The sequence below is a fragment of the Hippoglossus stenolepis genome, chromosome 24 (assembly GCF_022539355.2).
Source record: "Hippoglossus stenolepis isolate QCI-W04-F060 chromosome 24, HSTE1.2, whole genome shotgun sequence".
Classification (NCBI taxonomy): Eukaryota; Metazoa; Chordata; class Actinopteri; order Pleuronectiformes; family Pleuronectidae; genus Hippoglossus; species Hippoglossus stenolepis.
Genome location: NC_061506.1, coordinates 4,405,301 through 4,433,196, shown reverse-complemented (window position 1 = coordinate 4,433,196; position 27,896 = coordinate 4,405,301). Strand labels below are relative to the sequence as shown.

The following is a 27,896-nucleotide window of genomic DNA, read 5'->3' as shown; positions in this document are numbered from 1 at the left end:
ACGTGAGTCACTCTTCATATACTGGTCTTCAAATTTTATTTAAACCTGCCTGACCTTCACCAGTGAGGATGATTTGTTTGTGCAATAGAAGCTGAGTAATGAAATATTTTGTTTTTATTTTTAGGATCCAAGAAGCTTTGTCACACCAGAGGAGGAGAGTTCGGTCAGAAAACGGACACCTCCTTCAGAATCCAAGCAGAGAAAAGAGACAGACCCTGAGTCGTCTTCAATAGCCAGAAGAATTCAATTTGACCAGTAGGTGGACCTCAGGTTCTCAGGTCAATTTCCTTTTTATTTTCATTTTCCATCTGTTGCGTGTTAGAAGAGTCTTCATCCCTCTACTCGTTCGTTTTGACCCCAGCGGGATCCCCAGACTTTCTGCAGACTTTATACTAGGGGCAAAAAATGTGTCTGCTTTCAGACGTGCGCTGAACTTCAAAAATCCTCCCTTTTTGTGGCAGCTAATTTTAAATTATAAAAACTAGTCATTCTTATTTTAAAGTGACATAATGTTAAACAGTGCCTTGTTGACTTACAGCAGTTTTATATACTGAGGGAGAGGATATTTAGACTGTTGTTCTGTGGGTGATGTTTTTCTACTTATTTTGTTTAATTTGATGTTTCCCCACTTTTGTGTTGTTTTAAAATTTGTATTCTTTCTACATAAAATAATAAATATCAGTTTTATAAGAACTTGTGATGTTTCAATTGATGTAAGACCCAGATAATGGAATAATGGTTTCTTCATTTATTAATACATTTATTCCAAACAAGGCCAGTGGAGGTCACTGTTTCCTCAGGCTTCATGTCTGAGGGGGAGTTGAGGCGGTGTCAGGGACTCTTCAGCAGGACCACGAAAGTCCCTCAGTCGTTTAAAAGTAGGAGACATGGATTGTTCTGCTCCACTTTGACATAACCTGCAGCACAGGCAGCTTCTCCAGTCTCTCATCCAGTCCTCTGTCAGCGGGTGAGTTTCATTTCACAACAGGAAAGTTTACTTTCTCGCAAAGTTTTGAGTTTTCAGCCTCTTATGTGTGAATTTAAACTTGATCCAGGAGTGTCAACGTTTTTATGATGACTACAATCTATGAGGGGAGGTTGTTTAAATATGTATATGGCTGTTGTGCTGGAAATAACATTTAATTTATTTCATAATAGCTGTTTTGTTTCCTCTCATGAATTAATCTTCCTTTAAATTAACAAATATTTCACTGAACTGAACTGAACTTATTTTACCTAAATTAAATTGCCACAATTTGTTTTTCTTCCTGCACCTGTTGGGTAAATGGATGTTTCATATTCATTTTATTTTTATTTTGTGCCTAATTAGGATTATTTCATAAGGTAGATCTGACAAGAAGAACCCTAACCCCTATGAACAGATGGTGTATAATACAGATCATATAAATATAGGTACTATAAACAGACAATATATGATATAGACAAAATAAACAGTGTATAATATCAACCACGTGATCTGAGGCTGCTCTTTGATTGGTTGTTACAGATTTTCCTCGGGGCGCAGACACTCCCACCTTTACTTACAGCCAATAGGTATTAATTTACGTTTTTTGTAAATCTAATTTGATTGGTCGAGGCTCGACGCCGTGTCAGGTACTTCCGACGTCACAGATTTATCTTTCAACATCCGGAGGATTCAGATGGAACTTTGGAAAAATCTGGTGATTTCTTTAAAAGGCACTTCATTTTTAATGGTGTTTACTGAAGCGTCCTCAAATCCCTGTATCACCACATTGTTCATGAAAATATAAATACTTTTATTATGAGTATAATTTGCCAGAGTTGTCCTAGTTACACAGGGTACTTCATCTACTCCTTCGACACACACAGCTCCAACAAAGCACGTAGTCCTCTGACAGAGGAGAAGAAATACACAACGCGTTGCTCGACAATGAAGACGTTCAGTTAGTTCTCCACATCTGCCTCGTCACACACGTGTCACGTCGACAACACACTCGACACAGTTCAGTGCAGTGCGCGCATTGTGTTGATCACCAGCATCACACGATTTGTTCTGTGTTCGGACCATCACCAGGTCACATGGGGCGTTTCCTTAAAACCACATTGGGATTTAAACAGCAGGCAGGGAAAACTGCTTCACTCATCTCAGCGGCTCGGTGGCGTAATGAGTTGTATATATTTTTTTACTCATATGATTTATATTGTCGTCTCACTTCACTTTACTTCACACACGCTTTGTGGAAATAACCAATCTGCGTCCGAGTCTGCAACCGACCAGCAACACCCTGATCTGGCTGTTGGAGTTGTGGCAGGTGGTGATAAACTATGATGAACTGTAAAACCCAGACATAGTGTGAAACAGAGATGATTCAACCTGCACTCACTCGTGTCCTCTTTGTGTTAGGACTCTTCCAGAAAGGTGAGAACAGTCATTATTACTTTAATTTAGCTGAATGTAAATTATTTGTCTTAATCTGAAAAGATTTATGTGCGCTCGCTGTCTTTTATTTTATTGTTTATTCGGGTTATTGTGAAGATAATCTGGCTCCGATGATTTTTTAATTATAGACTGTAAATAAAACGGTTTCGACCCAAAGTTATTTATACAACGAGCAAAGATAAATATCAAGCTCAGACTTCCTCGTTCAGATAAACATCCTTTGTTCCTGCACACATGTGGAGAGTAGATTAAACACAAGAGTACTCAAGTAAAAGTATTGTTACTTTATGATTATAATGACTCAATTTGAAGTAAAAGTATTCATACAAATAAGTACTTGTATAAGAGTAAAGATATAGATATATAAAAACCGACTCAAGTATTGAGTAACTTCATTAGAATGAATTGTGTTCAAACAGGATATTAACAGGTAATAACATTGTAAAGTGCACATTGATTGAATTAATAAAGTGACATATTAAAAACCTTCACTGAATCCTGAAGACTTGGAAGCAGTCTGCATTGTGTGTGCGCACGTGCACTCAGTTTCCAAATCAAACTGAACTCTAACCTCAAAATGTTCACCTGATTAATGCAAGATAGGAAGATGCAGACATTCAAAAATACAAATAATATTACAATATATTAAACAAAACAATTCTATGCCATAGGATCTACATCGTTAGAACCAGGTGGTAAGATAAGCAGGTGAAGAGCACACATATATGCACGTGGTGTTGTTTCAGTGCCATATACAGAACAGGACAAAAGACCATATACATGTAATAAAAACGATCAATCCCTGCAGCAGTGGCTTAGATGCAGTCATTCAAAAACAACTTATTCTACTAAATAGAGTAAATCTTTAAAAATTTAAATATGTAACAACTGAGTAGGTGTAAAAAGTATTCTGCAAAATACTCTCAGAAGTACAATTTATTGAGAAAACTACTCAAGTACATGTAACGCGTTACTACCCACATGCTCAGTTGAAACCAAACATCTGGATGTGCAACTGTCCTCTCCTGCAGGTCTAACATCTGTAATCCAGTCTGTGGAGACTGTGGAGGAGGCAGTGGGAGAAGATGCTCTCCTCAGCTGTCAGATCCTACAGTCTGAAAATGTGGTGCATGTCACATGGCAGAAACAGACGATGGATGGGAGGACCAATCTCGCCACCTTCAACAATATCTTTGGCTCCACGGTGATCTCAGACTTCAGAGGCAAAGTGGAGGTCATAGGTCGTGGACTGCACAACAGCTCCATAGTGATCAAGAATGTGACGGAGGAGGATGAAGGCTGCTACCTCTGCCTCTTCATCACCAACCCTGCTGGAGCGCTCACTGGCAGAACCTGCATCAGGGTCTATGGTAAGAACCTGACTGAATAAACCTGTTGAACTCAACATTGGCTTTGTACTTTCTAGTATGAAATGGTAATAAGACTGTGACTTTACATTACATGGGTTGAATCAAGTAAAGAACACTAATGTAATTTTACAGTGTGACACATTTCTTTTCTTCCCAGAGCTGCATGAACCCGTTCTACACGTGAGAGAATCAAAGACAACTGACGAGTTCGTGGTTTCCTGCTCCGCCACAGGACGACCTGCTCCAACTGTAACTCTCAACGTCACACAGCAAGACTTCGACTTCTCACAGAACAAAACTGTCAGTGTGATCAACACAAACGGTACATTCACTGTTACTGCCACAGCCTTGTTGGCAGGTTGCCATGACGCTGGCACACGGGTTGGATGTGCCGTGCAGGTGCTCTCCCGTCGTAAAGAGGCGTTTGTGGCGATTCCTGACGTGAAAGTGACGCCTACCAATGGTGAGAAACACTTCTAAAGACACACATTCATAGACTGTAGGGGAGGGGTAGAACGGTACATGTGTGAAGACCCTTCCTCATCATTTCAGTCTGCTGTGTGGAAACACTTCAGTTTCACAGAAACGAGTTCAGTGCAAACACAGCATCAAACCCTCTGCAAACAATGTGGACATGTACATTTTTTTGAATAAAGTACATATATTTAATAATGATAATCATACAATACAATAAAGGTGCAGTTTATGTACAGTTAATTTTCTACATGCTGCACTTTAATCGATATTTATTTGACTATTTTTGTTTGTTTATTTTGTTATTTTCCTTTTGTAAAAATTACTTAGGTAAGAAAGACACAGTTAACCAGGGTGGAATAAACAGAAATAAAAGATCAGTTCAATGTTTTCTGCTCCTTGTTCCTACCGTACTGAAAACGTCCTGAACCGTGACCTTGAAACCGAGGTACACAGAAAACGTTGTGTACCGTCACTCCCTTAATAGACTGATAATTATTGAATGATCCTGATGTTTCTCTTTGTCTCAGGTTTGGATGAGGGATCTGGATCTGCTAGCAGACGCTTCAGTAAGTTAACGTTCACAAGTCTCTCATTTGACCTGTTGACCGGTCGTTGAGTGTAAGATATGAACAATTCCTCCATTTTGTCTCACAGTCGGGACGTGGATTGGGGGAGTGACCTTCCTTTGCACTGCTTCAGTCTTCACTGTCCTGTTCACACGAAAACTAAGGAGCAGGTACGTCTTTCAACCAGAATCTGTTATAACCGTAAACTATTGAGATGTTTTGGATTCACTTTTGGATTGCTGTCATGTCGTCCATCTTTATATACGTCTATATCCTCTATGTTAGAGTCTATGAGCATTAATATTCAGCTTTAACTGTTCTTAAATCCTTCAGTCCGTCACACAGAGACCTTGAGATGACTGAGGTTCCTCAAACTGCAGACGCTGATACGTGAGTCACTCTTCATATATTCGTCTTCAAACTTTATTTAAACCTGCCTAACCTTCACCAGTGAGGATGATTTGTTTGTGCAATAGAAGCTGAGTAATGAAATATTTCGTTATTATTTTTAGGGTCCAAGAAGCTTTGTCCACACCAGAGGAGGAGAGTTCGGTCAGAAAACGGACACCTCCTTTTGAAGCCAAGGAGAGAAAAGAGACAGACCCTGAGTCGTCTTCAATAGCCAGAAGAATTCAATTTGACCAGTAGGTGGACCTCAGGTCTCCACTGAAAGTCCCATGTTGTCTACTGTAGGCGGAGCTTTTTCATCCAGAGATATTTCAATTTCCTTTTTTATTTTAATTTTCTATCTGTTGCGTGTTAGAAGAGTCTTCATCCCTCTACTCGTTCGTTTTGACCCCAGCGGGGATCCCCAGACTTTCTGCAGACTTTATACTAGGGGGCAAAAAAATGTGGCTGCTTTCAGACGTGCACTGAACTTCAAAGATCCTCCAGACGGATTCAACAAGTAAAATGAGTCATATGATAAGGACGACTAGAAGTGTGTGACTTTGTGTGTTTCTATTGTGAAGAGCAGTAGTGTAGTGATTAGGTTCTCTGCATTTTTAGTGTGTTGTTCTGGTGGTGTAAGGGTTTGCGTGTGTTTTGTATTTACTGATATCTTGATAGTATCTGTTCCTTTTTGACATTTGTGATTGTGTATTTATTTTTTTATATTCATGGTTCTTCATATGGGTTTGTCTAGGGTGCTATACAAGAAGAGAGAGTGGAGTCAGCCGAGGTCTTACTTGATACTTGATACGTGTCAACTTCACATTGTTCTTGGAAGTTTGTGGCAGCTAATTTCATATTATAAAAACTAGTCATTCTTATTTTAAAGTGACATAATGTTGAACAGTGCCTTGTTTACTTACAGCAGTTTTAAATACTGAGGAGAGAGGGATATTTAGACTGTTGTTCTGTGGGTGATGTTTTTCTACTTATTTTGTTGAATTTTCCCACTTTTGCTTGCACTATTGTGTTGTTTTATAAATAATAGTAAATATCAGTTTCATAAGAACGTGTGATGTTTCAATTGATGTAAGACCCAGATAATGGAATAATGGTTTCTTCATTTATTAATACATTTATTCCAAACAAGGCCAGTGGAGGTCACTGTTTCCTCAGGCTTCATGTCTGAGGGGGAGTTGAGGCGGTGTCAGGGACTCTTCAGCAGGACCACGAAAGTCCCTCAGTCGTTTAAAAGTAGGAGACATGGATTGTTCTGCTCCACTTTGACATAACCTGCAGCACAGGCAGCTTCTCCAGTCTCTCATCCAGTCCTCTGTCAGCGGGTGAGTTTCATTTCACAACAGGAAAGTTTACTTTCTCGCAAAGTTTTGAGTTTTCAGCCTCTTATGTGTGAATTTAAACTTGATCCAGGAGTGTCAACGTTTTTATGATGACTACAATCTATGAGGGGAGGTTGTTTAAATATGTATATGGCTGTTGTGCTGGAAATAACATTTAATTTATTTCATAATAGCTGTTTTGTTTCCTCTCATGAATTAATCTTCCTTTAAATTAACAAATATTTCACTGAACTGAACTGAACTTATTTTACCTAAATTAAATTGCCACAATTTGTTTTTCTTCCTGCACCTGTTGGGTAAATGGATGTTTCATATTCATTTTATTTTTATTTTGTGCCTAATTAGGATTATTTCATAAGGTAGATCTGACAAGAAGAACCCTAACCCCTATGAACAGATGGTGTATAATACAGATCATATAAATATAGGTACTATAAACAGACAATATATGATATAGACAAAATAAACAGTGTATAATATCAACCACGTGATCTGAGGCTGCTCTTTGATTGGTTGTTACAGATTTTCCTCGGGGCGCAGACACTCCCACCTTTACTTACAGCCAATAGGTATTAATTTACGTTTTTTGTAAATCTAATTTGATTGGTCGAGGCTCGACGCCGTGTCAGGTACTTCCGACGTCACAGATTTACCTTTCAACATCCGGAGGATTCAGATGGAACTGTGGAAAAATCTGGTGATTTCTTTAAAAGGCACTTCATTTTTAATGGTGTTTCCTGAAGCGTCCTCAAAAAAGTTGTCCTAGTTACACAGGTTACTTCATCTACTCCTTCGACACACACAGCTCCAACAAAGCACGTAGTCCTCTGACAGAGGAGAAGAAATACACAACGCGTTGCTTGACAATGAAGACGTTCAGTTAGTTCTCCACATCTGCCTCGTCACACACGTGTCACGTCGACAACACACTCGACACAGTTCAGTTCAGTGCGCGCATTGTGTTGATCACCAGCGTCACACGATTTATTCTGTGTTCGGACCATCACCAGGTCACATGGGGCGTTTCCTTAAAACCACATTGGGATTTAAACAGAGGCAGGGAAAACTGCTTCACTCATCTCAGCGGCTCGGTGGCGTAATGAGTTGTATATATTTTTACTCATATGATTTATATTGTCGTCTCACTTCACTTTACTTCACACACGCTTTGTGGAAATAACCAATCTGCGACCGAGTCTGCAACCGACCAGCAACACCCTGATCTGGCTGTTGGAGTTGTGGCAGGTGGTGATAAACTATGATGAACTGTAAAACCCAGACATAGTGTGAAACAGAGATGATTCAACCTGCACTCACTCGTGTCCTCTTTGTGTTAGGACTCTTCCAGAAAGGTGAGAACAGTCATTATTACTTTAATTTAGCTGAATGTAAGTTATTTGTCTTAATCTGAAAAGATTTATGTGCGCTCGCTATGTCTTTTATTTTATTGTTTATTCGGGTTATTGTGAAGATAATCTGGCTCCGATGAGTGTTTCAACCATAGACTGTAAATAAAACGGTTTCGACCCAAAGTTATTTATACAACGAGCAAAGATAAATATCAAGCTCAGACTTCCTCGTTCAGATAAACATCCTATGTTCCTGCACACATGTGGAGAGTAGATTAAACACGAAGAGTACTCAAGTAAAAGTATTGTTACTTTATGATTATAATGACTCAAGTTGAAGTAAAAGTATTCATACAAATAAGTACTTGTATAAGAGTAAAGATAAAGATATATAAAACGACTCAAGTATTGAGTAACTTCATTAGAATGAATTGTGTTCAAACAGGATATTAACAGGTAATAACATTGTAAAGTGCACATTGATTGAATTAATAAAGTGACATATTAAAAACTAAGCCAAAATACCTTTACCTCTGAAATCTAACTCAAAATGTTCACCTGATTAACACAAGATAGGAAGATGCAGACATTCAAAAATACTAATAATATTACAATAAATTAAACAAAACAATTCTATGCCATAGGATCTACATCGTTAGAACCAGGTGGTAAGATAAGCAGGTGAAGAGCACACATATATGCACGTGGTGTTGTTTCAGTGCCATATACAGAACAGGACAAAAGACCATATACATGTAATAAAAACGATCAATCCCTGCAGCAGTGGCTTAGATGTGTGACGTTATCTATCTTGCTCTGCTGCTATTTGCATGCACTTCACGGAGTCAGGATTATATGGAGCAGTTGGACTTGTTTATTCTGTAAAACTGCAATATATTGAGAAACACACAACCACAGTTGTTACTTCCGCTGGAACCACAGCGAGAGCGTTCGCTACTGTGACATAATCAAAGTGCGCCACATTAATACAACACGAACTTCCGCGTGGGTTTCAAATAAACCCATACAGCAAAACTGGTTGCAGTCCCAGTTGAACAGGATTTAACATAAACACAAGTGAATTATTTACACCGTTACAGATGCAGTCATTCAAAAACAACGTATTCTACTAAATAGAGTAAATCTTTAAAATTTTAAATATGTAACTGAGTAGGAGTAAAATGTATTCTGCAAAATAACTACTCACAGAAGTACAATTTATTGAGAAAACTACTCAAGTACATGTAACGCGTTACTACCCACATGCTCAGTTGAAACCAAACATCTGGATGTGCAACTGTCCTCTCCTGCAGGTCTAACATCTGTAATCCAGTCTGTGGAGACTGTGGAGGAGGCAGTGGGAGAAGATGCTCTCCTCAGCTGTCAGATCCTACAGTCTGAAAATGTGGTGCATGTCACATGGCAGAAACAGACACTGGATGGGAGGAAGATACTCTTCAACAATATCTTTGGCTCCACGGTGATCTCAGACTTCAGAGGCAAAGTGGAGGTCATAGGTCGTGGACTGCACAACAGCTCCATAGTGATCAAGAATGTGACGGAGGAGGATGAAGGCTGCTACCTCTGCCTCTTCATCACCAACCCTGCTGGAGCGCTCACTGGCAGAACCTGCATCAGGGTCTATGGTAAGAACCTGACTGAATAAACCTGTTGAACTCAACATTGGCTTTGTACTTTCTAGTATGAAATGGTAATAAGACTGTGACTTTACATTACATGGGTTGAATCAAGTAAAGAACACTAATGTCATTTTACAGTGTGACACATTTCTTTTCTTCCCAGAGCTGCATGAACCCGTTCTACACGTGAGGGAATCAAAGACAACTGACGAGTTCGTGGTTTCCTGCTCCGCCACAGGACGACCTGCTCCAACCGTAACTCTCAACATCACACAGCAAGACTTCGACTTCTCACAGAACAAAACTGTCAGTGTGATCAACACAGACGGTACATTCACTGTTACTGCCACAGCCGTGTTGGCAGGTTTCCATGACGCTGGCACACGGGTTGGATGTGCCGTGCAGGTGCTCTCCCGTCGTAAAGAGGCGTTTGTGGCGATTCCTGACGTGAAACTGACGCCTACCAATGGTGAGAAACACTTCTAAAGCCACACATTCATAGACTGTAGGGGGGGGTAGAACGGTACATGTGTGAAGACCCTTCATCATTTTCAGTCTGCTGTGTGGAAACACTTCAGTTTCACAGAAACGAGTTCAGTGCAAACACAGCATCAAACCCTCTGCAAACAATGTGGACATGTACATTTTTTTGAATAAAGTACATATATTTAATAATGATAATCATACAATACAATAAAGGTGCAGTTTATGTACAGTTAATTTTCTACATGCTGCACTTTAATCGATATTTATTTGACTATTTTTATTTATTTAGTTATGAGTGTTTATTTTGTTATTTTCCTTTTGTAAAAATTACTTAGGTAAGAAAGACACAGCCCTAGTTAACCAGGGTGGAATAAACAGAAATAAAAGATCAGTTCAATGTTTTCTGCTCCTTGTTCCTACCGTACTGAAAACGTCCTGAACCGTGACCTAAACCGAGGTACACAGAAAACGTTGTGTACCGTCACTCCCTTAATAGACTGATAATTATTGAATGATCCTGATGTTTCTCTTTGTCCCAGGTTTGGATGAGGGATCTGGATCTGCTAGCAGACGCTTCAGTAAGTTAACGTTCACAAGTCTCTCATTTGACCTGTTGACCGGTCGTTGAGTGTAAGATATGAACAATTCCTCCATTTTGTCTCACAGTCGGGACGTGGATTGGGGGAGTGACCTGCCTTTGCACTGCTTCAGTCTTCGCTGTCCTGTTCACACGAAAACTAAGGAGCAGGTACGTCTTTCAACCAGAATCTGTTATAACCGTAGACTATTGAAACGCTTTGGCTTCACTTTTGGATTGTCGTCATGTCGTCCATCTTTATATACGTCTATATCCTCTATGTTAGAGTCTATGAGCATTAATATTCAGCTTTAACTGTTCTTAAATCCTTCAGTCCGTCACACAGAGACCATGAGATGACTGAGGTTCCTCAAACTGCAGACGCTGATACGTGAGTCACTCTTCATATACTGGTCTTCAAACTTTATTTAAACCTGCCTAACCTTCACCAGTGAGGATGATTTGTTTGTGCAATAGAAGCTGAGTAATGAAATATTTTGTTTTTATTTTTAGGATCCAAGAAGCTTTGTTCACACCAGAGGAGGAGAGTTCGGTCAGAAAACGGACACCTCCTTTTGAAGCCAAGCAGAGAAAAGAGACAGACCCTGAGTCGTCTTCAATAGCCAGAAGAATTCAATTTGACCAGTAGGTGGACCTCAGGTCTCAGGTCAATTTCCTTTTTTATTTTCATTTTCCATCTGTTGCGTGTTAGAAGAGTCTTCATCCCTCTACTCGTTCGTTTTGACCCCAGCGGGGATCCCCAGACTTTCTGCAGACTTTATACTAGGGGCAAAAAAATGTGTCTGCTTTCAGACGTGCGCTGAACTTCAAAAATCCTCCTTTTGTGGCAGCTAATTTTAAATTATAAAAACTAGTCATTCTTATTTTAAAGTGACATAATGTTAAACAGTGCCTTGTTGACTTACAGCAGTTTTATATACTGAGGGGAGAGGGATATTTAGACTGTTGTTCTGTGGGTGATGTTTTTCTACTTATTTTGTTTAATTTGATGTTTCCCCACTTTTGTGTTGTTTTCTGAAAAGAGTTTCTGTATTCTTTCTACATTCTAAAATAATAAATATCAGTTTTATAAGAACTTGTGATGTTTCAATTGATGTAAGACCCAGATAATGGAATAATGGTTTCTTCATTTATTAATACATTTATTCCAAACAAGGCCAGTGGAGGTCACTGTTTCCTCAGGCTTCATGTCTGAGGGGAGTTGAGCGGTGTCAGGGACTCTTCAGCAGGACCACGAAAGTCCCTCAGTCGTTTAAAAGTAGGAGACATGGATTGTTCTGCTCCACTTTGACATAACCTGCAGCACAGGCAGCTTCTCCAGTCTCTCATCCAGTCCTCTGTCAGCGGGTGAGTTTCATTTCACAACAGGAAAGTTTACTTTCTTGCAAAGTTTTGAGTTTTCAGCCTCTTATGTGTGAATTTAAACTTGATCCAGGAGTGTCAACGTTTTTATGATGACTACAATCTATGAGGGAGGTTGTTTAAATATGTATATGGCTGTTGTGCTGGAAATAACATTTAATTTATTTCATAATAGCTGTTTTGTTTCCTCTCATGAATTAATCTTCCTTTAAATTAACAAATATTTCACTGAACTGAACTGAACTTATTTTACCTAAATTAAATTGCCACAATTTGTTTTTCGCTGCACCTGTTGGGTAAATGAATGTTTCATATTCATTTTATTTTTATTTTGTGCCTAATTAGGATTATTTCATAAGGTAGATCTGACAAGAAGAACCCTAACCCCTAATGAACAGATGGTGTATAATACAGATCATATAAATATAGGTACTATAAACAGACAATATATGATATAGACAAAATAAACAGTGTATAATATCAACCACGTGATCTGAGGCTGCTCTTTGATTGGTTGTTACAGATTTTCCTCGGGGCGCAGACACTCCCACCTTTACTTACAGCCAATAGGTATTAATTTACGTTTTTTGTAAATCTAATTTGATTGGTCGAGGCTCGACGCCGTGTCAGGTACTTCCGACGTCACAGATTTATCTTTCAACATCCGGAGGATTCAGATGGAACTTTGGAAAATCTGGTGATTTCTTTAAAAGGCACTTCATTTTTAATGGTGTTTCCTGAAGCGTCCTCAAATCCCTGTATCACCACATTGTTCATGAAAATATAAATACTTTTTATGAGTATAATTTGCCAGAGTTGTCCTAGTTACACAGGGTACTTCATCTACTCCTTCGACACACAAGCTCCAACAAAGCACGTAGTCCTCTGACAGAGGAGAAGAAATACACAACGCGTTGCTCGACAATGAAGACGTTCAGTTAGTTCTCCACATCTGCCTCGTCACACACGTGTCACGTCGACAACACACTCGACACAGTTCAGTTCAGTGCGCGCATTGTGTTGATCACCAGCATCACACGATTTGTGTTCGGACCATCACCAGGTCACATGGGGCGTTTCCTTAAAACCACATTGGGATTTAAACAGCAGGCAGAAACTGCTTCACTCATCTCAGCGGCTCGGTGGCGTAATGAGTTGTATATATTTTTTTACTCATATGATTTATATTGTCGTCTCACTTCACTTTACTTCACACACGCTTTGTGGAAATAACCAATCTGCGTCCGAGTCTGCAACCGACCAGCAACACCCTGATCTGGCTGTTGGAGTTGTGGCAGGTGGTGATAAACTATGATGAACTGTAAAACCCAGACATAGTGTGAAACAGAGATGATTCAACCTGCACTCACTCGTGTCCTCTTTGTGTTAGGACTCTTCCAGAAAGGTGAGAACAGTCATTATTACTTTAATTTAGCTGAATGTAAGTTATTTGTCTTAATCTGAAAAGATTTATGTGCGCTCGCTGTCTTTTATTTTATTGTTTATTCGGGTTATTGTGAAGATAATCTGGCTCCGATGTGTGTTTCAACCATAGACTGTAAATGAAACGGTTTCGACCCAAAGTTATTTATACATCGAGCTCAGATAAATATCAAGCTCAGACTTCCTCGTTCAGACAAACATCCTTTGTTCCTGCACACATGTGGAGAGTAGATTAAACACGAACAGTACTCAAGTAAAAGTATTATTACTTTATGATTATAATGACTCAAGTTGAAGTAAAAGTATTCATACAAATAAGTACTTGTATAAGAGTAAAGATATAGATATATTAAAAAAACCGACTCAAGTATTGAGTAACTTCATTGGAATGAATTGTGTTCAAACAGGATATTAACAGGTAATAACATTGTAAAGTGCACATTGATTGAATTAATAAAGTGACATATTAAAAACCTTCACTGAATCCTGAAGACTTGGAAGCAGTCTGCATTGTGTGTGCGCACGTGCACTCAGTTTCCAAATCAAACTGAACTCTAACCTCAAAATGTTCACCTGATTAATGCAAGATAGGAAGATGCAGACATTCAAAAATACAAATAATATTACAATATATTAAACAAAACAATTCTATGCCATAGGATCTACATCGTTAGAACCAGGTGGTAAGATAAGCAGGTGAAGAGCACACATATATGCACGTGGTGTTGTTTCAGTGCCATATACAGAACAGGACAAAAGACCATATACATGTAATAAAAACGATCAATCCCTGCAGCAGTGGCTTAGATGCAGTCATTCAAAACAACGTATTCTACTAAATAGAGTAAATCTTTAAAATTTTAAATATGTAACAACTGAGTAGGTGTAAAAAGTATTCTGCAAAATACTCAGAAGTACAATTTATTGGAAAACTACTCAAGTACATGTAACGCGTACTACCCACATGCTCAGTTGAAACCAAACATCTGGATGTGCAACTGTCCTCTCCTGTAGGTCTAACATCTGTAATCCAGTCTGTGGAGACTGTGGAGGAGGCAGTGGGAGAAGATGCTCTCCAGCTGTCAGATCCTACAGTCTGAAAATGTGGTGCATGTCACATGGCAGAAACAGACGATGGATGGGAGGACCAATCTCGCCACTTCAACAATATTTTTGGCTCCACGGTGATCTCAGACTTCAGAGGCAAAGTGGAGGGGAAAGATGGTGGACTGCACAACAGCTCCATAGTGATCAAGAATGTGACGGAGGAGGATGAAGGCTGCTACCTCTGCCTCTTCATCACCAACCCTGCTGGAGCGCTCACTGGCAGAACCTGCATCAGGGTCTATGGTAAGAACCTGACTGAATAAACCTGTTGAACTCAACATTGGCTTTGTACTTTCTAGTATGAAATGGTAATAAGACTGTGACTTTACATTACATGGGTAGAATCAAGTAAAGAACACTAATGTAATTTTACAGTGTGACACATTTCTTTTCTTCCCAGAGCTGCATGAACCCGTTCTACACGTGAGAGAATCAAAGACAACTGACGAGTTCGTGGTTTCCTGCTCCGCCACAGGACGACCTGCTCCAACCGTAACTCTCAACATCACACAGCAAGACTTCGACTTCTCACAGAACAAAACTGTGTTGATCAACACAAACGGTACATTCACTGTTACTGCCACAGCCGTGTTGGCAGGTTTCCATGACGCTGGCACACGGGTTGGATGTGCCGTGCAGGTGCTCTCCCGTCGTAAAGAGGCGTTTGTGGCGATTCCTGACGTGAAAGTGACGCCTACCAATGGTGAGAAACACTTCTAAAGCCACACATTCATAGACTGTAGGGGAGGGGTAGAACGGTACATGTGTGAAGACCCTTCCTCATCATTTCAGTCTGCTGTGTGGAAACACTTCAGTTTCACAGAAACGAGTTCAGTGCAAACACAGCATCAAACCCTCTGCAAACAATGTGGACATGTACATTTTCTTGAATAAAGTACATATATTTAATAATGATAATCATACAATACAATAAAGGTGCAGTTTATGTACAGTTAATTTTCTACATGCTGCACTTTAATCGATATTTATTTGACTATTTTTGTTTGTTTATTTTGTTATTTTCCTTTTGTAAAAATTACTTAGGTAAGAAAGACACAGTTAACCAGGGTGGAATAAACAGAAATAAAAGATCAGTTAAATGTTTTCTGCTCCTTGTTTCTACCGTACTGAAAACGTAGCAGACTCTTCAGTAAGTTAACGTTCACAAGTCTCTCATTTGACCTGTTGACCGGTCGTTGAGTGTAAGATATGAACAATTCCTCCATTTTGTCTCACAGTCGTGACGTGGATTGTGGTAGTGACCTTCCTTTGCACTGCTTCAGTCTTCACTGTCCTGTTTACACGAAAACTAAGGAGCAGGTACGTCTTTCAACCAGAATCTGTTATAACCGTAAACTATTGAGACGCTTTGGTTTCACTTTTGGATTGCCATCATGTCGTCCATCTTTATATACGTCTATATCCTCTATGTTAGAGTCTATGAGCATTAATATTCAGCTTTAACTGTTCTTAAATCCTTCAGTCCGTCACACAGAGACATTGAGAAGACTGAGGTTCCTCAAACTGCAGACGCTGATACGTGAGTCACTCTTCATATACTGGTCTTCAAACTTTATTTAAACCTGCCTAACCTTCACCAGTGTGGATGATTTGTTTGTGCAATAGAAGCTGAGTAATGAAATATTGTGTTTTTATTTTTAGGGTCCAAGAAGCACAGCACACACCAAAGAAGAGTTTGGTCAGAAAACGGTCACCTCCTTCAGAATCCAAGGAGAGAAAAGAAACAGACCCTGAGTCGTCTTCAAAATCCAGAAGTCTTCCATTTGACCAGTAGGTGGACCTCAGGTCTCCACTGAAAGTCCCATGTTGTCTACTGTAGGCGGAGCTTTTTCATCCAGAGATATTTCAACTTCCTTTTTTATTTTCATTTTCCATCTGTTGCGTGTTAGAAGAGTCTTCATCCCTCTACTCGTTCATTTTGACCCCAGCGGGGATCCCCAGACTTTCTGCAGACTTTATACTAGGGGCAAAAAAATGTGGCTGCTTTCAGACGTGCGCTGAACTTCAAAAATCCTCCTTTTGTGGCAGCTAATTTTAAATTATAAAAACTAGTCATTCTTATTTTAAAGTGACATAATGTTAAACAGTGCCTTGTTGACTTACAGCAGTTTTATATACTGAGGGGAGAGGGATATTTAGACTGTTGTTCTGTGGGTGATGTTTTTCTACTTATTTTGTTTAATTTGATGTTTCCCCACTTTTGTGTTGTTTTCTGAAAAGAGTTTCTGTATTCTTTCTACATTCTAAAATAATAAATATCAGTTTTATAAGAACTTGTGATGTTTCAATTGATGTAAGACCCAGATAATGGAATAATGGTTTCTTGTTCATTTATTAATACATTTATTCCAAACAAGGCCAGTGGAGGTCACTGTTTCCTCAGGCTTCATGTCTGAGGGGGAGTTGAGGCGGTGTCAGGGACTCTTCAGCAGGACCACGAAAGTCCCTCAGTCGTTTAAAAGTAGGAGACATGGATTGTTCTGCTCCACTTTGACATAACCTGCAGCACAGGCAGCTTCTCCAGTCTCTCATCCAGTCCTCTGTCAGCGGGTGAGTTTCATTTCACAACAGGAAAGTTTACTTTCTTGCAAAGTTTTGAGTTTTCAGCCTCTTGTGTGTGAATTTAAACTTGATCCAGGAGTGTCAACGTTTTTATGATGACTACAATCTATGAGGGGAGGTTGTTTACATATGTATATGGCTGTTGTGCTGGAAATAACATTTAACTTTTCTTAAAAATATGTTTTGTTTCCTCATGAATTAATCTTCCTTTAAATTAACAAATATTTCACTGAACTGAACTGAACTTATTTAACCTAAATTAAATTGCCACATTATTTTGTGCATTATTATGATTATTTCCTATGGTAGATCTGACAAGAAGATTTACATGCACGAAATTGTTATTGAAAATGTGTAAAAATACGTTTTTGCCCTTCTGTTAAATGTGGGAAAGATCCTTTTTTTTGCTTTCATGCGTAGAAATCTCAATCTACATTTTGGCTTTTTGCTGTGGTGAAAACGTGGTTGTGCACATGTGGATTTCGAGCAGATGTTTAGCAGTGAAGCTCCCAGGTGATTGATGAATGGATCAGATTTCTTGCAGCCAGTGTAGCAGCCCTCTGTCTGACATCTGTGGTATTATAGTGGAAAAGCCTTTTTAAGTGCTGCCCAACAGGAGCAGGCTTCCACGATTGAAGCCAGATGCTTGGCGCTGTAAAAGACCAGAGTAACACCCAGAAACCCTGGACCTGGTCTGGACCTGGTCTTGTTGTGGTCTCGGTGGGTCCAGTCCCCTTCACAGTCTGGTTTTAGCGGTGTTGTTTTGCAGTAGCAACTTTCCTGATCTTTGTAGCCACAGGCTTCAGCTTGTGTTTGCTCTAATTACACCCACACACACTCACGCATGCTGTGATCCACCTAAATGACTAACATCCCGTCATCCCGTCTCCTGGCCGTTGTATTGGGTCTCAGGTACCTGTGTTGAAATCACTGGTTGTGTTGCAGTCTAGACTTCACAGCAGCAGCTTGTTTTGCTTCCGGATGATTATGGGTTTATTACACAGGCTGTGGATCAAACTCTTAAAATCTCCTGTGAGGCCCCAGGTAATGTTTCCTGAATCAGCAGCTGCCGTTGTTGATGCTTACACGTTGTATTTCCATGGCGACTAACTTTAGAATGAAAAAAGGACACACAAAATTTTTAAAAGGAAGATGAAAAATACAAAGTTTTCTTGAATTGAATCATATTTGAGAGACATTTTAAATCATTTTCCAGAGGATTCCTCAGTTTCGCTCCGTAAACACATCTGCTTTAGTGGATTTTTCAAATTAAACTTCCTTCACTGATCTGATATTGATGTCAAACGTTTATGTAGATTATCAGGTAGCAGTCTATTTCTGGCTGTACAGATTATATAGAATAATAGACAGATATCAGTATCAGATGCACGAATGCCCCCAAATAAACCTTTTACTTATTCATATTTTTGTGTTAAGAGTGTGATGTTGTGGTGCTGGTGTAATTCTCTGGCTTCATGTTTCCCCTTGCAGCAGACCCAACGAGATGCAGCGACAACCGTGGTGACCAGCAACCGCTCAACAAGTCCCAACACTTGGCAGCAGACGCATCTCGGCCTCTTGCATCACAGTTCCGCCGGTTTACCGTCCGCACGTGGCCTCGGGCTGTTTAATGTTGAGGTTTCACACTGATGTTTGAAGCTGTGGAAGCTCCCTGACAGGGTTCGAGTTCGCAGCTGCAGCCTGGATGTGAGATTCAGCCTCGGTGTGCGATGAGAGGACCGGCTCTCCCTCTGTGTCTGCTGCTCTGCCTCGTAGGAGCAGCTGTTCTCGGGACTCATGGTGCGTCCCTTTGGCGATTTGTCTCCAAAAAGTCTCAACAGGAAGATGGATGGATGGGAAAGAAAGAAAGAGGGATGGGTGGATAGAAAGGAATGGAAGGATAAGATGGATAGATATATAGATAGAGGAGATGGTTGGATTGATGGATAAGATGGTTGGATGGATAGATGATGGTTGGATGGATGGATAGAAGGATAGGATAAGATGGTTGGATGGATGGTTGGATGGATAAGATGGTTGGATTGATTCCTCATGTTCCTCAGGTGATGTCACAGCCCCCTCCAGCCTGACCGCAGAGGCCGGCCGCCCCCTCCTGCTCGGCTGCAACATCACCACGGCGACCGGCAACACCGTCCTGCAGGTCCGATGGCTCAACGGGCACGGAAAGATCCTCCTGGCCTACCAGCCACTTGTGCCAGTGCGCATCAGCCACCAGGATTCCAGCGTGCAGCTCACCGGGCACCCCGACGGCGCCAGCTACATCACCATCACGAGGGTGAGACCCGATGACGAGGGCTGCTACCGCTGCATCTTTGACACTTACCCCAAGGTCTCGCAAGAGGGCCGGACGTGCGTCACAGTCACTGGTGAGTTTGAGAGGCCTTAGAGTGTATATTCTGTGCAACTGGCCACAGAACGTGATTCAGGCTTTAGTTCAGATGCGTATTTGAAGATGATAAATAGGTTTCTATCCTGGTATTTTTAGTAAATGATCTTATCTGCAAGGCCGCAGTTCTCAAATGACACTTGAACTTTTGTTCTTCTTATCCATGAAGACACATCCTTTTGGAAATCTGTTTGTTTGTAGAAGTCACATGACCTTTGTGCAGCTCACAGAAGTTCACATGGAGGATTTGATTTGCTCAGAAGCTCCCACAATGCTTTGAGTCACATATGGTCTGAGTTCTTGGATCAGCAGGGGAGAAAGACCCCCCACCCTGCTGACCTCCCTGTTGTTACCATTAATTATGCACACTCACATTTTTATTGCTCCCTGGCTCCTTCTTGTTAAAACCCTGTCAGGATTTCATACGCCTGCATTTCCTCTGCCCCAGGTAAAGTGCGGCTGGTGGGCAACCAGACGGCCACAAGCGGAACCGCCGTCATCCTCTCCTGCCGGTACAGCCTCCCCGAGAGGGTGCACCAGGTTCTGTGGAGGAAGACGGCCGAGCAGGGCGACACCACCGCCGTGGCTGCCTACAGCAAGAACCACCACAGCGTTGAGGAGCAGTTCAAGGGTCGGGTCAGCCTGAGCCGAACTCTGGACGACACCCGGCTGACCATCCAGCCGGTCAGGACGGAGGACGAGGCCTGCTACACCTGCGAGTTCAACACGTTCCCGGATGGCAGTAGAAGCGCCACGGCCTGCCTCTCTGTTTATGGTGAGTGTGGTGACGGGGGAGTGTAACTGTTGTGAGTTGCAATAATTATTTTGGCATCAAAGGGTAAATATAGAGATTAGGAGAAAATGTGTAATTGTCCACAAATGTAAAGGTTTGGTGTAGTTGTGGGGTCATCATTAAAAGCTCATTAAAGAGTTGACATCTCCATCTGCATCCTCTACGTGTATGGCTCCGATCTTTCACCCTGAGATGTTTGATTGATCAATGGGCCATTGATTTTGAATAAGCTATTCCTGAATTCCCAATGTTTAAGGCTCAGTTGTATTTATTACACATCAGTATCCTGTTGGCTGTGTGTGCACGCGTGCACGTGCATCCCAGATATAGCTCAGGAAAGGGAAGTGTGTGTATAAACAAACCACAAGCCGCCCTGAGGTGAGAGTTGCTGCAGCTGGCCTTTAAACTACTGTGCTGACCTGCTATGGCGACGGCGCTCCGCGTCCCCCTCGTCAAACACTTCCCCCGCGTCCTCTCTTGCCTCTCGCCGTGCCAGAGAGACGAGAGGTGTGACTTCAGGAGCTAACGTTCCAGAAGTGTGTGTAGTTGTTGAACTTTCTCTATATGTGTGGTTGGTGTGATAGTGTCGACGGAGGGAGGGGAGTCACTGAGGGGAATGGGGTGATTAATTTGGGTGTAAGCCCAGGGGATGAGTGGCTCACTGTTTCCCTAGACACAATGCCTCTGTGTGTGTGTGTGTGTGTGTGTGTGTGTGTGTGTGTGTGTGTGTGTGTGTGTGTGTGTGTCTGTGTGTCTGTGTCTGTGTGTGTGTGTGTGTGTCTCTGTGTGTGTCTGTGTGTCCTTTCTCTGCTGGACAAGCTTTGCATTTGTCTAAACTGAGGCAGCCAAAGATCCAGGCACACAGACACACAGTCGGTAAAAGCTGCTCCGCCGCTGTCCTGTCTGGGTTTTGTTTCCAGGACGACTTGTGCCATTGTGTCCTCGGGGCAGAGAGATTGACAGGCTCTGTCTCTCCATCACCATCACGACAGCAGAGGAACAAATCTCTCTCTGTCGTCTGTTTCTGAGTTTGTCAATCAAAGCGCCTCGTTTCACTTCAATATCATATAAACGTCGTCAAATATAAATTCTTTTCCTCTCCAGTTTTACCCAAACCAGAGGTGACCAAGGTGACCTCGTCATCAGGGGTCACCGAGGCCAACTGCACCGCCCAGTCCCGCCCACCAGCAGATATTAAGTGGGACATCGGAGGGGACAACCGGACAATTGGACCGCCCGTTTTGTCCATCTTCGACCAGGGTGACGGCACGACGATAGTGACGAGCACGCTTCTCTTCCAGTCAGGGCTGCTCAGTGAGCGCTCCGTCGAGTGCATCGTGCAACACCCGGGTCTGGAGAAGCCCCTGATGGTGCCTCTCACCACAAAGGGTGAGGAAGTTATCACCATTTTTATCCTTTTATCTTAGATATTCATTAGCCACACTAATAAAGGGTTTGGGTTTTTTCCCACTGCAAGAGTGCCTTGAGAAAAAGGGCCAAACCAAATTCCCCTTAATCCAATCTGCTCCAAACGTTAACGGGTTCTTCCTTCCACCAGGTTTCAGTAAAATTGGTTCTGTGGTTTTTGCATATTTTTCTGCCAACAGACAGAAAGACAAGGTAGAAAACACAATTCCTAGTGTTTTGGTTTAAAATCTAAATATGTATCATCGACATGTCTAGCCTAAACATTTTTTAACGTTTAGTTATTACACAAGAAAAAGACCAGCCACATATAATACAACGTTACCAAAATACTTCTACTACGGCTCGGCCTAAACACAGCCTTTGTTTTCTCCATGTGCATATTTGCAGCTATTTTCGTTGTGGGGTAATTATGGCTGCTTTGATGGGCTCCTGACTCCTGTAATGTCGCAGCGTACGGGAAGGATTATTTTTTGAGAGAAATGTTATTCTTCGACCATGTTTAGCCCAGATGTCATACATGTTCTCTCGAGCCTGATCGTGTGTGTTTGTGCGCTGCAGTGAGTCCAGTCGTGGTGATCCTCCTCTCGGTGTGCGGCGTGGCGGCCGTCCTCCTCTGTCTGTGTGTGTGTCTCTGCAAGTGCCTAATCTGCACAGACGGTGAGTACAAACACATCGACTCCACCACGGCACATTCACTTCTCTCAAACAACATGGATTTTCTGTCCCTGGCCACATTTGTTAACATGTTACAACCCCAAAAAAACAAGGTCATGCCTCTCTGGTGGTTTTCCAGAGGTATTTGTGCAGGGAGATGGTTACAAAAGAGAGAATCGGAGCAACTCCTGTTATGATGTACGTGGAGGCGGATTTCCCACTTTTGGAATGGAGTAAAAACATGGAGTATATTTTGAGATTACAATCTTTTCTTCACTACAGGGAGACAAAACATTCCCCTGATATTAAGTGTTTTTTTTATTGCAGCCTGTTGTGGAGGCCAAGTTTTAAGTGCCTCTTGTCATCGCAGTGATTATGATGAAGTGTTTTCTCATGGCTTCATGAACAGAAAGCATCCTGGGACTTTTAAACATGTTTCCTGCTCAAAGTTGCTGCTAATATTCATATTTTTAGATTAACAATGGTTCACGTGACAGAGGAAATAGCTCACACAGAATTATCCGTCAATGCTGCAGTTCCCTTCGTCTCTACGGAGCTTTTCAGCTCATTGTTTTACGACCTTCAACTTTACTGTGTTCTCGTCAGTCTCGGTCTCAATGGGAAAGGAGTCTATCGCGTTTTAAAAAACCTTCGGACAGCTGCAAATTTTGGTGTGAAAGAGTTAAAAGTTAGCAACTGGGTGGTGAACAAAGTTGAGCATTTAGGAGCCAGATGCTTTCCAGTAAAAGATTTTAGAATATTGCTACATACTGTGGCTTTAATGAAAGAAATATATTATTTGACGATGCCGATTAGAATTCCCTGAAAGAATAACAATCGTATGAGAAAACCAATAATGTGAAGATGCTTAAAGTGAGAGCGAACAAATCCCACGATGTGAAATGCCTCACAGTCGTCACACACTGATAAGGTCAAGTCGCAGCCACTCTCCACACAGAGGTGGCTGCTCACTCATGTGTCATCAGAGCTCCCCTGACGCCTTTCCTCGCAATCTTTTCTGGGTGTCACGGAAACAGTGATGGCTGCCAGTGGTGTAACGTGGCGCGTGGACCACTGCCCACTTCCCCCTTATCATAAATTTTCCAGTCCACCGATGAGAAGCAGGGAAAAACCAAAGTTATCGGGGCGGCAACGGAAGGTTTGGCCGAGCCCTCTGCCAACGCTGCGGCCGTAAAGGAAGAAAAACAAAAGTGGGCGCTGATGTGTCAAGGTTAGGACGGTCCCATGGATACTCTCGATTCGGCAACGTAGAATTAAGCCTTCATTTGTAGGAACTGTTGTCCCATTGAGTAACGTTTATATTATATATTTCAGACCTCTAGGACCTTTTTCCTTTAAAGACTGTCTAAAAAATGCCTAATCAAACGCCTAATGAGTTTCCTTTTTCCCTTCGGCTCCGCCCTTGTTTTCTTGAGCGATAAGAAAGCCACGGTCACATACTCACATTTTCCCGATGCCATCCCTCGTCCCTGCTTTCCTGATCGCGTCAAAGCTCCAAAAACAGCGTTCTCCCACATGGGCTGCACACAACAAAGGCCTCAATCATGCAGTTCGGCGTGCTTGTGTTTTTTCCCCCCGCACATCTCTTACTCATGAGACTGTCGGGGCAGTCTTGACAATCTCAAACACCAGTTTTGCACGTGATTGATGGTGTTGTGTCGGACCAGAGCTTGCTCAAGTATCTGTGGTCAGAGAAGACAGACGCATCGCTGCGAAAATAGATTTTTTTGTTTTCCCTCTCTCAGGAAATAAGGCTCCTTTCCTCGTCGTCTTTGCTCAAGCTCTTTCAGTTTCCATCTCGCCGAGTCCTGAGCTGAATAACAAGTGGTTGTGCTGATTGTCTCGAGTTAGCGGCCGGAAGAAAAGACCTTCTCTCTCGGCCTAATCCTCCGCACTGTGGAGGGAGGCGGACCTATTACGGGCCTGTGAGGTGGGAGCAGTGACGAGGAGGAACCAGGGTTCAAAGTTGAATGCAACCTCCACACACACACACACACACTTGACTGTAAAGACACACAAGTACTTCCCATATTTCCACAAAGACTACTGTGATGTGATTCAGATTGAGGGAAAGAGAGATGCAGCTGTGATGCATCCTTTGGGTTATTTGACCTCATTCATTCGGTCATTTCGTTTAAAGGAATAATATGCAACAATTTTTTATTAAAATGTCCATACTGGCATTATCCTTAACATTTCCAATAATGTTCCAACACAGAGAAATCCCCAATTGTATTCAAGATGACAGGACGTTTCATTTTTCCCTTTTATTTGCTTCACCCGTGGCTTTTTACTCACATATCCTGAAATGTATTTAATATTGGTTCTTAATTAAATAGATGAAAAAACAACTGTTACACATTAAAAATCTTCAAGTGTGTGTGTGTGTGTGTGTGTGTGTGTGTGTGTGTGTGTGATCAGATACTTTAAGATGTAATTGTGTGTGTTCTTGTAAAACGCTGTTGCTCAGACTAAGAAGCAGATTGTGAAAATACATTTTAAAGGCTTCTACGTTTTATCACTGGATTTATCAGAGTATTTATTCCCTCAAGCAAAAGACCTCAGCACCTTCTCCCTGAATGAGTGTTAAAGCTGAAATCCTCAAGTTTGGAGTAAGAAAGTAAAACCAAAGCATGTCTCAGACGTTCAGCTCCAGAGAAGCCCACAAAAGTTGTGATGTCTGTGGCCAGAAGTAAAACCGGTAGCCACCCACAAAATAGCTTTCGTGGCTTTCCTCCGAACCGGTGGGGGCGTAATTCAGCCTCTGCCTGCCTCACTCATAGTTTGGGAAGTAGCGCCCAAAGGCCTGAGGTTCTTCCAGTAAAATACCACCGGAGTATTTGTGTCTGCGTTTCTATGATCTTTGGCGTGGCCGGATGGAGATGTCCAGACTGCAAGGTGCTGCGTTGGCACAGCTATAGGGGCTGGGGTGGGGTGGGGTGGGGGTGGGGGGCTGACCACAAATAAGAACCTTTTATTCATGAAAGCAAATGGTTCCCATGGCACCTTTCAACCCGTAGTACCACAGGAAGTGCTGAGGGAGGCAAAGCATCCGGTCTGGCACACAAACACGGTGGGTAGAGATTAGAGGAAGGAAAACAGAGCAGAAGGTGACACCTGCTGGTCACTACACTGTAAATATCCAGGCTCTGCTCACAGGTCTCTCCTGCTCTAATTGGCTTGTAGGCTGCATGTGTCCATTCAGCAATAACTCTGCAGACCACCTCTGAATAACTCACATTGCTGCCATATGTCCATGGAGGTGTGACAGGCACTTAATCCTAGCCGCTGAATTCCTGCTTTACTATCGTGTACATGTGGTCTTTTTCAGATCTGAGCAGGGCGTCGTGGGTTCCTGTGTCTTTAAACTATTCAAAGAAATCCACCTTTGTTCCCTTGTATAAAAGTTTGATTGATGGACGTATCCTAGAAGACACACATGTAACTGCTCAAGAGAAGAATTGATTTCCTACATTTACCAAAACAGGATTAGATGCTTTCATCACCTAATGAGCGATTTACCAAAGGTGCTCGTTCTTTTACCGATGAAATCTCAGCGATGAAGGCATTCCAGACTGAACAGTTTCCGGTGGCTCCTGGGACAAAACCTGCCCGGCTGACCAACTAATTGCCCCCCCCCTCTTTCTGTCCAGACTGATTTGGACCGCTGCTTTGATGAGGGTCCAGCAGAGCTCTGAGTCTGACCTATCTGCTCAGCACCGTGCCGTCCGGCTCAGCGCGCACAGGACGGGAGCAAAGCTTTCCACGGAGCCGGGGCCAACACTGCTGACTCACTGCTAGACACAAAGTAAACAGAACTAAAACCACCTTATTTAACACTAGATTTTACACTTACAGCCTTAATTGTCGACGTAATCACTGTGATCAGAGAAGAGTTAGTCGATGTGTCTTGTGCCATCACGTTGGGGTCAGATCAATTCTCCTGTGTTGAATAGTTATATATTTTTTTACATATAGGTTGTGTATATATAGCTTTTTGATTTGCTTCTGCTCTTAGTTTGAAGTATTCTGACTGAAATATGGATATATTCTAAATACTCTGTGGGACCGTTGATGTTTTTTTCCTACCACAGCTGCCTCATATCTCCTTCAATATAAAAGTTTATTAAACTGTAAAAGACTTCAGCACATTAAGATATAAGCAAGTAACTGATTTTAATATTTTTCAGTACAGGTCGACCTGTTTAAATAGTCAAGTCTATTTATATAGCAAGTTTAAAAACAACGACAGTGCTGAACAGCCTTAAAATACAAAATAAAATAATAATATAAAAACAGAGAATAAATAGAAACTGCATTAAAACATTAAACATCTTGCGAGTTACAGGAAGTAAAAAAGTGGAGCTGCGGCTAAAATCTGTGTGTGTGTGTGTGTGTGTGTGTGTGTGTGTGTGTGTGTGTGTGTGTGTGTGTGTGTGTGTGTGTGTGTGTGTGTGTGTGTGTGTGTGTGTGTGTGTGTGTGTGTGTGTGTGTGAGAGAGTGTGTGTGAGACTAACTAACTGTGCGGACGAGCTGTGAATCACTGTTTGCACGTGTGTGAGAAAGTAACAGATGGCGTGTGTGTGTTTTAAAAGTGTGTGCATTTTTCTTTGCATCATTGTACAGTATTTCATGACTGAGTCAAACCATACACTGAAAAGATATGACTACAGATACGTTTTTTTCAAATTAAAGTCAACAATTGTGTTGATGTAACTCTGCTGAACGAACTTGATGAATTGGTTAGTTACCAATTGATGTCGTTTTTTTAAGTTGTTCCAACCATTTGGTTGGTCCAAATCTATTTTCCTGTGTAAGAAGAACTAGTTTTGGTTTTGCAGGAAATGTTAATGTACAGGGACTTTGTGGAAACTCGTATTCATCAGAAAAGAAATATTATTTTCTAATAATTAAACACAGCTATTGGTTGTTTACATATGATCTACTTTCACACTGAAGTCAATGATCTGTATAGTTTATTATAAGGGTTAAATCTGATAAATACCTATAGTGTTGTTACAAATATACTAAAGCTGCTGTAAATATGATTTTCTTCCCACATTTCCTCTCTGTTTTATATTTCTGTCTTTTTTGTTGTTCTTGTTTTTTTAGCAGTATTCACTTTTTCTGTACCTGTAAGAATTGATTAAAGAGCAGATTAGCATGATTTGGAACAAATAAAAACGAAAAACTGAGACTTTATCCGCTTCTGTTTTTGCTGCTTATTGTTTTTCATCATCTGTGTTTGTGAGATTAGATCACAATAATGAGATAGTAAATTATTACATCATGGTGACTTACAGGACTTCTTAAAACAAAGTGGCAGAACCGAGCTTCCATAATTATATCAGATGTTTCTCGTAAACCTCACGACTAAACTCTAGGTGAAGGTGTGTATTGAGGCTGTGGGTGGTGAAGAATTACCTCACCAGAAAATAA

At 41.4% G+C, this 27,896-nt stretch overlaps 4 protein-coding genes across 6 annotated transcripts; all 4 read left to right on the top strand.

Moving 5' to 3' along the window:
* Positions 1-1,805: 1,805 nt before the first annotated feature.
* LOC118103399 (OX-2 membrane glycoprotein-like) lies at positions 1,806-7,069 on the top strand. Of its 2 annotated transcripts, XM_035150303.2 has the most exons (7): positions 1,806-2,401; positions 3,454-3,792; positions 3,950-4,255; positions 4,797-4,835; positions 4,924-5,005; positions 5,169-5,225; positions 5,348-7,069. In XM_035150303.2, the coding sequence occupies exons 1-7, from the start codon at positions 2,347-2,349 to the stop codon at positions 5,481-5,483; spliced, it is 1,014 nt and encodes a 337-aa protein (XP_035006194.2). In that variant the 5' UTR covers positions 1,806-2,346; the 3' UTR covers positions 5,484-7,069. The 2 variants fall into 2 exon arrangements, with proteins under 2 accessions (XP_035006194.2, XP_035006195.2); XM_035150304.2 differs by lacking the exon at positions 4,797-4,835.
* Positions 7,070-7,700: 631 nt separating this feature from the next.
* On the top strand, positions 7,701-11,731 carry LOC118103401 (poliovirus receptor-like). The gene is made up of 7 exons (XM_035150305.2): positions 7,701-7,938; positions 9,249-9,581; positions 9,739-10,044; positions 10,601-10,639; positions 10,728-10,809; positions 10,973-11,029; positions 11,152-11,731. Exons 1-7 carry the CDS (start codon positions 7,884-7,886, stop codon positions 11,285-11,287), a joined length of 1,008 nt encoding a protein of 335 aa, XP_035006196.2. The 5' UTR covers positions 7,701-7,883; the 3' UTR covers positions 11,288-11,731.
* Positions 11,732-11,871: 140 nt separating this feature from the next.
* On the top strand, positions 11,872-16,862 carry LOC118103403 (OX-2 membrane glycoprotein). The gene is given in 7 exon segments (XM_047339091.1): positions 11,872-12,006; positions 14,479-14,623; positions 14,626-14,814; positions 14,972-15,274; positions 15,810-15,891; positions 16,055-16,111; positions 16,234-16,862. Coding segments are annotated over 6 exon segments (855 nt in total). The 5' UTR covers positions 11,872-12,006; positions 14,479-14,532; the 3' UTR covers positions 16,367-16,862.
* A 126-nt stretch (positions 16,863-16,988) lies between these two features.
* On the top strand, positions 16,989-27,659 carry LOC118103398 (nectin-2). 2 transcript variants are annotated; one of them, XM_035150300.2, is made up of 7 exons: positions 16,989-17,142; positions 18,646-18,954; positions 19,218-19,541; positions 20,010-20,336; positions 21,459-21,743; positions 22,341-22,439; positions 26,111-27,659. In XM_035150300.2, the coding sequence occupies exons 2-7, from the start codon at positions 18,885-18,887 to the stop codon at positions 26,113-26,115; spliced, it is 1,110 nt and encodes a 369-aa protein (XP_035006191.1). In that variant the 5' UTR covers positions 16,989-17,142; positions 18,646-18,884; the 3' UTR covers positions 26,116-27,659. The 2 variants fall into 2 exon arrangements, with proteins under 2 accessions (XP_035006191.1, XP_047195046.1); XM_047339090.1 differs by having other exon boundaries at positions 16,998-17,142; positions 18,649-18,954.
* Positions 27,660-27,896: the final 237 nt, after the last annotated feature.